At 35.8% G+C, this 12,907-nt stretch overlaps 1 protein-coding gene and 1 long non-coding RNA gene across 2 annotated transcripts; one reads left to right on the top strand and one right to left on the bottom strand.

Annotated features, from left to right (window-relative positions):
• Nucleotides 1–231: 231 nt before the first annotated feature.
• On the bottom strand, nt 232–8,137 carry LOC122311381 (notchless protein homolog). Its single transcript, XM_043125925.1, has 13 exons — nt 7,734–8,137; nt 6,866–6,947; nt 6,599–6,688; nt 6,312–6,437; nt 5,922–6,049; nt 4,479–4,678; nt 3,334–3,397; nt 2,446–2,556; nt 1,731–1,868; nt 1,330–1,472; nt 1,196–1,250; nt 554–610; nt 232–468 (listed from the first exon to the last, which is right to left on the bottom strand). Exons 1-13 carry the CDS (start codon nt 7,887–7,889, stop codon nt 385–387), a joined length of 1,434 nt encoding a protein of 477 aa, XP_042981859.1. The 5' UTR covers nt 7,890–8,137; the 3' UTR covers nt 232–384.
• Nucleotides 8,138–8,310: 173 nt separating this feature from the next.
• Nucleotides 8,311–11,056, top strand: LOC122311382. Its single transcript, XR_006242774.1, has 2 exons — nt 8,311–10,466; nt 10,641–11,056. It is a non-coding gene; the product is annotated as an uncharacterized LOC122311382 (long non-coding RNA).
• The last annotated feature ends 1,851 nt before the right edge of the window (nt 11,057–12,907 follow it).

Consider the following 12,907-nt stretch of genomic DNA (forward strand, 5'->3'; position numbering starts at 1 on the left):
TCATGTAACACCCATTTCTAGCGTATGTGGGATTAAAGTGAGTGATGCCTTCAAGAATAGTGCATCTCTTAGCATGTTGGAAAAACATAGTTCAAGAGCCATCGTTAATGTGCATCATTGCGGAAGATGACACCGACTTGTTTATTGTGCATTTAGAGAGAGAGAGAGAGAGAGAGAGAGAGAGAGAGAGAGAGAGAGAGAGAGAGAGAGAGAGAGAAGGGTTACACCCTCTTAAGTTACTAATAAAATCTTATCTTCCTCAAAGTAGTGCAGAACACTTAATATATACAGGTATCTGATAGCAAATGCAAAGTTACACGCCGATCAAAGCTCCAGAATTAACAATTTGTTCAAAATTTCAATCATGTATTGGGGTCGGTCAATCTAACCCATCCATAACTTCAATACTCTATCTTTACCACCTGAAGCTACCTTTTCACCATCTGGACTCCAATCAACAGCATAAACCTTTTTCCAAAAACAGTTACTAATGTATCAATTTAAAACTCAAAATAAGATAAGAAAGACCATTGTTTTTGGACATAGAACATACCTCATCTGCATGGCCTGGAAGGTCTTGTTTCAACTTGTGTGTCCGGATATCCCAAACCTAGACAATTTTAACAAATTTCAATCAAAGGTCATAAATATGTTCATCCTTAGAAAAAAAGGGATTAGCACCTCGTCAACTGAAGTCCACATCTACATATACATGCTTTTTAGTAGTGTTTACACAAGTCCAAACCTAGTCAAAATCGAAAATTTATTCATACATAATAGACTACAATTTGTTCATTGTTTAAGTCATGGGGGCTGGGGTACTTCATTTATTTGTATAGAAGAAGTTATTCGTGATTACAAACTCAATCACAATCTAAGAGTACAAACTCAATCAGAGGCTATAAAATGAACTTTATAGTAGTGCATAGCATCTACGATATCTTCAAATTTTGAATAAATGGCATTATATGCATTTATACAACACTTATTAATACTATTGTTTACTTATCAAAAAAAATATATATACATTTATACAACACCATTTTTTGACAATGCATAATCCCAATACATCTATTCTTGTTTCTGCAATGCCCAACATTAGAACCGTGTTTCCAACACTATGTGGAGCCAAAGGCTCTTAGTCAATCCGAGACTTGCAACTAGAAGAAGAAAGAGTAATAGTTTTAAAAGTTACCTTGAGTGTGGAATCCTTGCTGCCACTCAAAAGAAGCCTACTGTCTGCAGACCAGCTGTAGGACAAAATGCAACATCAAGATTAGCTGCGAGGTAAGTGAACGGAGATGCATAAATGATGGAAATTGTTCAAACCTGATCTGATAAACAGGCCCAACATGGCCTCGAAAAGCAGCGACGAATTTCCCTGTAGTACCATTCCATAACTTGACAGACTTGTCAAATGAGGCACTTGCAACCCATTGTCCATCAGGTGAAAAATAAACATGATTGACAAGCTGTTTGAAAGCAACAAGAACAAATTTCAATTTTTCACTAAAAGGACAAGATTCGTGCATATATGTTAAAATATATATACATCAGAACATTTAGATACAAAGGTATCTGTATTAGCAATTCCAGCAACAACTAGGGGGGTATAGTCGTGAAGATTAAGATAAATTGAAACAATCTGAAGGCAGAAGGGGAAACACAAAATGATGAATAATTTGGGATTGCAATTGAGGACAGACAATCAAATTACAAAATATTTGTACCTGTTGATGACCTGTCATGCGAGTTTTAGGGTGCTTGCTGACAGAAGGTTCCCAAAGAAACATGGTAAAATCATCCGATCCAGAAACCAATCTTTCAGGGCCATTGCCTTTCATTTTGTTATACCTTTCCAAAGCAACCTGTACTTATTAGCACAATGGGAAATAATTAGTTCCACCTGAAGGAAAGATGGAGAAAAGCAGAAAAACATTTGTGCATGAAGCCAAAGTCTAACATGACAAAAACATTACAGCTGCAACAGCACATGACAATAATTGAGGCAGTGAGGACAGGAGAAGAATAGTGGGTAAAAGTTCTCACCTAACGATTCGAATACTAAAAGGCCAAAAAACTAAAAGTCTTCCCATAAAAATGAGCTAAAACTGAAGCCTTAAACTTTAAGTGTGCATCCAGTCCTCCCCAAATTTATTTATACAAATAATTAAAATTTGATCAAAAAGAAAAGCTTCGTCCCAAATTATTAAGGGTAAGAGGTGCATGTGATGACCCAAATCCAGTAAATTACTTCAAAACAAACAAAATTTCTTTCTACACCTTTACTATTCTCCCCACCAATAAAGCAAAAAGACACTACAACTGTTTAAAATTTGGCTCCATAACCATTATCTCCTTTGATATATGCAGCAACCAAACTCCACCTCTAACTCAAAGAAAAAGAAGCAAAAACTATCAAATCTACTACTCAATGACAGTTACCTTTTTCATTTCCTTTGGTGATGAATAGTGCTTGCTCGTATGGTCAAAAGCCCCAGTGCGAAGAACATATTCAGTGCTCAATGCAAGAGAGTTGACCCAATGCCCATGACCCTAAAATAAATATAAAAAAAGGAAGTTGGTAAAAAAAAAAAAAGAAAAAGAAAAAAGAAAATAAAGGAAAAGACATGGACTACTAGCAACACAAAGGAAAACAACAGTAGATGAGAAACCATAACAGTGGGGGACAATAACTAAAGATATAAGGTAGAATTGCAGTGGCCTATTTATGTTCAGAAACCCAAAGAGCCAACATCATGCATTTGGTCAAATTTCACCAATTTATTTCTCCCTTCTTCCGATAAAAGAATGAGTACATCGTTTGACTCAGCCAAAAGGTTGAATATCCTTGAACCATCTTATTTCTCAGGTATAAGATAAATAACTACAACACATTAAAATGAGAAGTGCATGTTCTTGAGTAGTAGAATTAAGAAACAAAAAACAAATAGGTGTCTCCAAGTATTACAATCTCAGATTGAGAAGATTAATAAAATCATAAACCAACAAAAACAAACATGAGTTACAAAAGTACATAAGCAATCATTTTGTTTCTTGTTACCACCCATAAGAAGGAAGAGATGTGAAGAGGATATCCTCTAAGATATAAATTTTCTTTGTCTTGAAGTAACAGAAATCTTTCATCAACTATGGTAAAACTTTTTGATAAGTTAAAACTATGGTCACTATAAGATGATAATAAAAATTAATATGTTTATAGCACAGTAAACTGGCCTATAGAGGATTGGAAGGTGCTCGATGATATAATAATAAGCATGCACATAAGCAATTAGAAATCTTATATAGCCAAGGAAAGATTTATCTAGTTACCTTCAATTCTTTAATTAGCTTCCCTTGGGTAGTTTCCCAAACTTTGATGGTACAATCCTGGGAGCTGCAATGGTTGAAATGAACGTATGATTGTAATTTGTAGGTAGAAAATCACAAGCTAGTCATGGTCATCTACTCAAAAAGGAAGCCCACAATTCTTCCCTTAATAAATCCAATCCACTTTTGTGAGGGAGTCTTGGACGCCTTAAAAAACTTGAAGACCCTTTTAATTAATCAAGAGAAGCTTTGCCATTTTTAGGGATTTTTTTTTTCGGTGTTTTTTTTTTTTTTTTTGGGTTGGGGATTGTGAGAGGGGGGGGGGGGGGGGGGGGGGCGGCGGCCTTTGTAAAATTTGTAAAGCATATGGGACAATATCATCTACATTCTCTAATTCTATTTCTTCTTTCATAAGAAGAAAAGCAAAACATATAAGCACACAAACACATGCATATGTGTATACATTCACATATTTAAGCATTTATTCAGAATTTATATTTCCAAAAAAAAGGTAAACATGGAGATGGCATAACTATCAGATTAGATATTCAAAATTCAGCAAATAACACATGCCGCAACATGGAAGGCCTCAGTTGTAAGTTTCCTTACCATAAAAAAAAATTAAAAAAATAAAAGAAGAAGAAGAAGAAAGAAAGAAAGAAAGAAAGAAAAACCAATAAGAACCATCAAATAGCTGTTCACATATATTGTAATCTTGATCATGTAATGACAAACCAACTAAGGATTAACCAAACAAATAAAGAAGTGACAAGAGGCCAACCAAAGTAAATATTTACTTGCTCACTCAACATTCAAAGCAGAGTTGTTCCCCAGCAACCAAAAAACAAAAACATAAATAAAATAAAAATGGCAGAGCAGCCTCATTGTTTCAACATTGAAAAGTCAATGGAGCACTTATGTGTCCTTGTAAGACTAAGGTCAATGATCAATTGAGTCGGCCTGTCAAAAAAGGGGAAAGAAGTTGTCTAGCTATACTTTAAAGTAAATTATGATTTTCTTGTCCTCAAGGGTCATCCAAAAAGGACGTCTTCAATTATTGCAATTCTTAAGATATAGAGCTACACTAATAAGCGTTGCATCAAACTGTAGGAACTTAAGAAAAAATTTTACTTATAAAAAAAGTATACCCTGTATAAATTACTCCATCTCCACCCCATTTCACACAAGTTACTGCTAGTGTGTGACCACTAAGAGAAATAATGCATTTCCTTAATGAAACGTCCCAAATGCGTGCATCACCATCTTTACTAGCGCTTACAAACCGCCGACATGGAGCATTCAGATGGGCCGGTTCCCAAGAGATACCAGTAATCCATTTTTTGTGGCCCTGTGGCATTGCAGATTCCAAACATTAGAGTCAATAGAGAATGTATTGGCAAGTCTACTTATTTACCAAACCAAGCAAAAGAAAAATAAATTCTACCACCAGCTTCAATGATTAATTACAAGCTGCAAACAACAATATTTTTTTTATCAGTAAATAAGAATTTTATTAAAATACGTGAAGCCAAGTACACGGGACATATACAAGAGTAACACCTATGCATGAGTGTCTAAAGATACAAACAAAAATTGAAACAGTGAACCAACATTTTGTCAATAAATGCTAGGACAACCAAGTTTTTTTTTTTTTTTTTTCTTCCATGAAAAGAGGGATGCAAAGTCTTTCAAAGAAATTAGGCATGATTTCCTTGTTTGCCCTCAACAGTTTTTTACATACGCTGGATCATTCTAATTAAAGTTTAGAAGTCTTTTGATGCAACCAGCTAGCTATGGATTGTTGTTTTCCAGAATTTCTACACTCTGGGAAGAGTATTATTTACCCTTGTCCTGGGACAGTTACATTGTTATCTCTGTAGTTTGTGCTGAGTTCAGGTCATCCATAAAGTCAACAAATTTTACTACATGCTCTTAGTCTTGGAACTAAAGATTACTTGCCATGCAAGTTTCCTGCTAAGAACATAGTTCTAAATAACTCAGTTCCAGGGCTATACATCTATGCAAGGTAAAATGTCCAAAGCTTTCTTCCTTTCTTGGACAAGGCCCCAGAAGCAAAACCTTCCTCGTTTTTTGATAAAGATACTTCGATTTAAAAATCATTTCAACATTTTGCGAAACTTTTGATTTACACATAACAGTAATGAATACAAAAACTTCCCATCTGCCCCCTAAAAAAATATCATTTGTTTTAATAGGGAGAGAGGGTGAATAGATCAAGCCTAGAAAAACCTATGAATAAGCTACAAGGCTTTTTTTTACGGGTAAACATTTTTTTTTTAAAAGAAAACTACAAGGCATCTTACACCAAAATCAAAGTTCAGAACTCAAAAAATAAAAAACGTGATAACTTCTTTGAAAAAAATGAAAAACGTGATATCTTCTCTTCCAAAGCAATACAAAGCATGCTTCTGCCGAGTAAATCTAACATTTCGCGAGATGGCATCAGACATCCAACAAGGGAAACTAAATCTTCAATAGTAGAAGAGTTTGCTCTCCACGAGTCAAAGAAAATTAGTTAAACAATGCAGCAAATACATCCAATGATCAATAGATCAAGTAAAAGACTTAACAATAAGTGGATTGCCTGATGGCTTCCCTGTTTGAGGGTCCCAGCATTGAAGTTCTCCTGCCTTGCTCCCACTTACAAGATGCTTACCGTCTGGTGACCATGCAATACAAAGAACCCAATTCTTGTGTCCTGAATATGAGGAGAAGGCTTAGTTTTGAGATATACAGTGATACCTTTAAAATATCAATTGTATATACTTCCAGACAGTACATTAATCCCTTCAAAATACTCTCACTATAAAATAAACAATCACATTTAAAGCTTATGCAAGTCATATAGGTTAAGTTTTCCATATTCCCTTTTCATTTTCCAATTATTTTCCTTTCAGTTGTTTGGACATTGGTTTTATGTTTAACAGTCCCAGAATCTGATTAAAGCCTTGACTTCAAACCTGTACATGTAAACAGCGGTGTCTGGGTATTGAGGTCCCAAAGTCTGACAGTGGTATCGCCTGAACCACTTGCCAAATGTTTCCCATCAGGACTAAAGGCAACTGAAAGTACGGCTTCGGTGTGACCTGCACCAGCAATATCACAAAACCCCCAGACATGTTACATTAATTTAACATAATGACCACAACAAGTCTATAGACCATTGAAATCCAGCTGCATTCCACTCATACAATATAACATCTAAAAGCAATCGATATAATAAAGAAACGTCGTTAGTAGCTCATACCAGAAATTGTGGACGAGCAACGATTAACTGGGCGAATTCTGAATATAGCTTGTGGTTGATAAACTATTGAGAGCACCTTCTCCACAGAAACTACAAATTGCCACACAAAAATATTCTCAAATAAACAAACCTAGTAAATCCCCCAAAAAGCCTATAAATGCCTAGTACCTGTACATGCCTAGTGCAATGGAACGTAAAATATAAGTATAAAAATCCAATGACAAAATCTAAAATGTAAACTTCAACTATCCGTTTCATCTGACTAACATTTATTCTTCTCCAAATAAGTGCCAAGTGGCACGAGAAGCTCCTGATCTGATATATAGAAAGCATAAGGCAACTTCTCCTCCTGAAAAAAAAAATATAGATTTTCATGGTTGTTATATTCATAGAAGCAGATACACAACCACGTCAGATATCATATATAGAGGCAATTATTCCTGACACACTTATAAAATGTCTTGCCACTTTATAATAGAAATCCAGGACTATCCCCTGCAGTGCGAGCCCCTGAACCCAGTACTTCCTAAAATGCAAAGAACCAGAGCTTTCATTTTGCACAAGCCCGCATTAATTACATAGGAGTCCAATGTGGGCCCACAGTGCAAGAATGGTAAACTGCTAGTCTGCTAACACTGAGAGATTTGGTTGGTTGGCAAAAACTTGGAACAGGAATTAAACTGGGAATTCATTTTGGTAACAAATACGTGCCATATAATTCAACAAGCACAACATTTTCTAATCAACTTGAAGTTTCAAGATAAAAATAACTAGAAATGAACAAACCAAGAAAATATTCAAGAAAAAGCATGTAGCAGGAGATTTTTTTCTCTATGATTCTCCGCTTGAAATTTAACTAATTCAACACAAAACTCTTCACAAATAAATTTCAAAAGCAAGTGAACTTCAGATATGTGCTTTCTTTTCTTTTGCTACAGTCTCTAAACAACCGAAGGAAGCACCTGAAGAGACCAAAACGAAAAGATTCCAGCTTGATAATTTGATAGAAAAAGTTCAAGCTTGTCCAATGTACTGATTTATTTCCCAGCACTTTCTACCCAGCCCAAAAGAAAAAAAAAAAAAAATACACGCTACGATCAACAACAAAATAAAAAGCCAAAATCCAAAAGCTTACATTGCTGAGAAGCTTGTTGACCATTTGCTGGAGCTGTTGGGGCCCAGCATTTTGGGGTAGGTACATGGCAGCTCCCAGAGGCGTTCCACCTGGATCTGTCAAAAGGCACATCACTTTGTTGGTCATCGTTTCTCTCTGCTCTTCTTCCACCTCCATCGCTGCGGCTCAATTCAAAGTATGCCGAATTGATGGTTTGGAGTTTAGAAATAGGGGTTTAGGGTTTTAGGATAGGGGGTTCGGTTTTTGTGACGGTGGTGGTCCACATGTCACTAGGTAGCATCGACGAACCTATTTGTACTTCTACAGCCACCGAGCAAATCTCCCGATACCTGGATCCCGACTGATGTGGCATGCTACGTGACTTTATTTAAAATTGAGAGAGAGAGCATGACAACTTGCGAAATCGAAGGTAAGCTACCCATAATCAAGAGCCAAAATTTATCTTCGAAAATTGATTACATATTCACATATATAAAGTCAGAATCTTAGATCTGAACCCAAATAAACAATCATATATATATATATATATATATATTTATATATAAATATAAACAAGTAGGAGAAGAGAGACCTACGGTTGAGGAAAAAGGAAAAATGACTCGTGAGATCTTCGTGAGGTGAATGTGGGAGCTGAAGGATATCGTTAGATTTACCTTTTTTTTTTAATTTTTTTGCAATTTTACTTTCCGTTCGCTATGCGTGTCATGTGCGATGAATAAATATTGAGAGCAGCCCCTGTTTGGGAGCAGCCGAAGCACACCCTACGTGCCATCTGTGTAATGACTGAATTGACCCCCACTTTCCTTTCCCTCCCTCAGTAGTACTGTGCTCGATTTGAGTTCGAAAAGAACCTCTCGCAACTCCCCTTTCCCCGGCTTCCTCTCGCAGTTCCCCTTTCCCCGGCTTCCTCTTGCAGTTCCCCTCTCCCCGTCTTTCCCCCTCCCCGATTTGAGTTCGAAAAGAGCCTCTCGCAGCTCCCCTCTCCCCGGCTTTCCCCCTCCCCAATTTTAGTTCGAAAAGAACCTCTCGTAGCTCCCCTCTCCCCGACTTTCCCCCTCCCCGTCGTCGGCATCCCCCCACCAGCAGCACTCTCCCCCTCGTCTCGCTCAACCTCTTGCTGTACCGAATCTCCTCATTCTTTCGTTTCGTCTTCTTCGATCTCCCTCCCGAGTTTTGTCGTCAACATCCCCCTCCCCACCAAAACCTCAGCCCTCCCGAGGTTCTTAGTTCGTAAATCCACCAACGGAAGCCGTCATTCAGCAGACGAGAAGCCAGCCTCTGCCCTAATACGCAAATCTGTGAGAAGTTAGGAAAGTAAATCATCTCTGATTCTAGGGTTTGGGCAAATTTTTTTTTTTCCTCTATTTACTTCATTATTTTTTGCTCCCTGTCATTTTCTTTGCAGGTCCGTGTATTTCAAAAACTCCAAACAGAAAAAACAGGGGCTATTTTACCCTCGCTATCCAGGTTCTTTCATCACATACAATTTTAGTTATAATAAAAAAAACTCCAGATTGATAGAATGTAATTTGCAGGGTTAGGCTTGATATCAAAACTTGCTTAGATTCATATGAAATTCATGTTTAACTATTACTTAATAAAATACAAGCACATATGGTACTTGATATGTGTAATTCTCATATATCATAATGTTTAATTTAATTTTTCTAATTTCTAACTGTTCTTTCAGAATACGTCTTGGACCTCTGTTATGGTAGTTCTATGTTTTTATTGTTTGAAAGTTATTAGTTTGCTCTTTCCCGTGGACAAAAACAGGAAAAAAATTAGATTTTTTCCCATTGATTACTTCTTTGTTGTACTTGATTCGATTTGAAAAGTAAAACAAATGCATAGTTGGCTAATGGAAAACTCAATTGCGATACTTTGTTTTAGCTTAACCCAATGGTCTAAATGTAAAATCCCACCACGCACACTACACTTGCCGCTTGTCGTTTGGCAGTATGCTATCCCTTTAATCATAAGTTTTAAGCATTGAAATTTGATTAGCTATTGCAATTCTACCATCTGTTGGGTCTGACTAGTTTTGGTTTGCTTATGTTTCTGAGAGAAATAGGGAGCAGCACTTCTTGGTAAAGTCAGATGCATTTTTACATTTAATACTGCACATACTATTAAGGCATTAATAAAAATATGAGATAAAAATGTTTAGTTTCTGATTTTGGTAAGATCAAATTTTAAAATAAGCTATTAGTTTTCGGTTTTTTTTTTTTTTTTACTTTTGTCAAGGTAAAGTCCTTTGGGGGGTTTTGAGAAAGATTTGAAGTTTTTGAGTCTCCCTATTTTTGTTTCTTCAAAAGAGAAATAAGCTTTCTACCGAAATGGAGTTTTAAACCTTCATGCAGGTCCCCCCGCTGTAACGTAATGATGTCTTTATGATTTACCTTACTTTTATGTAAGTTCCCAATGTCTACACATTTTGGAGAGAACCTCAATAAAACCAGTAATTTTTTTGGTAATTATAAGTCTCCTTGAACTTGAACTCGCGCTGTAAATTTTATGAATTACAGACTCCTGAGTTCGACTTCTCAGAAGCACAAATTTATCTTTTGTTTTTTAGAATCAGTCATGTCAGCATCTCAATCATCATCTTTACTTAATGATTTTGTTATGGAATCTCCAACTTGTTGGTGTGGTTTGAGGACACCACTAAAGACATCTCACACGTCGAAGAATCCTGGAAGGAGATTTTTCGTTTGCCTAAACTATAAAACAGTAAGTCAGCAACTTGATGCTTTGGTTTGGCTTTGTTTTGTCTTACCCAATGGTTTGCTGCTTGGGGTGTATTTTATCATATTAATTCCAACATGATAAATTGTTTTGTCTTACCTAATGGTTTGTTGCTTGTGGTGTATTTTATCATATTAATTGGGAATTTTTTCTATGTAGGGAGAAGCAAGGTGTGAATTTTTTGTATGGGCCGATATACTTCATTTGCTAGATCTAAATTTTCGTGCCCATGAGAATAAGGCGACAAATATTACGTGGAATGATGTATTACAGCGTGAGTATGCCGTTCGGAAAAGGGAAGATAAAGTGAGAGAGATAGCAAAGAATTTGAAAAAGCAAAAGCAAAAACTTTTGTGTTTGTACTGGGTTCTAACTTTTGTAATAGTGTTTATTTGGCTTGTCTAAATTGTATGTAAAGTATCTAGCTATGAACTCTTTTGGTTTTGCATGGTTCTTTTGAAGTGCAGAACATGGTTTGAACCATGACCATTGTATGTAAATTGTCAAGGACCGTGTAGTACAGAACTTTTGGATATGAAATTGACTTTGTAATGCCTCTAGCAAAGTGTTATTTAGTGACATTGTTCAAAATAGGGATGTTATAAATTTACAATCAGTTTTCATGCACTTGATGTATTGTTTTTTGGCTGCTTGATAGCAGTCATTCAACATACTGGAACAACCATAGAACAGGCGTGAGAGTGGACTGGAAACTGCTGTGCTATACATATTCTTGATTTAATACATAATGTTAAAGCTGGATATTGGACTAGAACAATTCTCTGCCATCAAACTTGTCCGTGTATTCCATATATACAACTTCCAACATTTATATTCATAACAGTAATGGATATTGAGCTGTACAATAAAATGAAATATATACAAATATTTACAAAAGCCATCATTCTAAAATCGTCAATTCTTCAGTTCATAAGCTCCTCTTCAAAAATCAGATGAACATAGTGGCAGAACATTAAATCAGCCCGGCTCCAAGGCAGCATATAATGCATTCCGAGTGAATCGTCAACCCAACAATGAACTCTTCCCATCAAATTGTCAATGCGTTTATCTGTGGTAAAATCTTTTGAGAAAACCCAAAACTAAAGTCAATAAATAGTGAATAGCAGAACATCAACCCAAAACCACCAATAGAATTTGCAAGCTAAGGACTAGTGACCAATACAGTAGTTCTCTTACCACCAACTACACTGGGCAGAAATTTAAAAGGGAAAAAAGAGCAACATGGACATACTTCCTATTTTCCATGTATTGACTAATAGAGAGGTATGCATGGATTATTCATCCCAAGTGGCCTTATCTATGGATGCTTAGCTCAAAACTAAAAATGCTTCCCACGTTACATATGGACAAGATAAAGTGAGCTAATTTTTTAAATCACGCATGCTTTAACCAGCAACCTAGAAACATAGAACTATTTATTCTTTATTCTTATGAGAAGAAAGCAAGCATAGTCTATGATTAAAAAAAATAAATAAGCATAAACAATTATTAAGTTTTTTCCATATTTTGTACCACTTCATATGTCTCCAGGTGGTAGCTCATATCAGGTTATGCCTAGGTGGTAGCTCATATCAGGTTATGCATTTTTGACAAAATTGATTCAATAAATTACTAGAACTGAATTTTTTTTTCCTTTTTGTACAATTAGCTAAGTGTGTTTCTACAATCTCAGATCATATCACTTGATGTCTTATAATACCCAAAAAAAAATATTTCATCTAAATGGTTCTTGGTAAATGCTATTCGACCTAATGGGACAATTTGTCCACACCACCAGCATATAAATTTGCCAAGTGTAAGATAAAACCATTTCAATGAGCATATTGAGAAAGATAAAACCAGAAGAGTCCAACTAACCAAGCCCTAACATATTTGTCCACAACCAAATCCTATTTTTTTTCAACATGATGAATAAGAAACTCACAACATAATCAAAATATACAAATTACAGAGGAAGAATATAAAAGGAAGAGATATCAAAAACCTGTAGATATAAGGAGATGAAGGCATGTACTCAAAACTGATGCTACCAACTCGGATCAATAAGCAGCTTTAAATTAACAGTTCCAACTCAACCTAAAAGGGCAGAATTCTGATATGCTCCATTTTTTAAAGCAGATTAACAATCAATATAACTACTATAGTGTTTTACATGGAGGTGCAGGATTTTCCATGGATGCATTAACCAAGTAATTGGTTGATTTCAACAAGACCACCGGAACAGTTCCAAAACTATTTGCAAAAAATGCAACCAAGCCTCCATCTTTGGGAGTCATAATAAGGTCCGATCCTCATATACACCAACACTGATTTCACAAAAAACTTCCAACAGCTCACAAAATCAATATTTACAACCTGCAAGGTATTGATAGACTAAAAGGTATTATATAAAAATTCAGTTAAAT

This window comes from Carya illinoinensis, chromosome 5, assembly GCF_018687715.1.
Source record: "Carya illinoinensis cultivar Pawnee chromosome 5, C.illinoinensisPawnee_v1, whole genome shotgun sequence".
Classification (NCBI taxonomy): domain Eukaryota; kingdom Viridiplantae; phylum Streptophyta; class Magnoliopsida; order Fagales; family Juglandaceae; genus Carya; species Carya illinoinensis.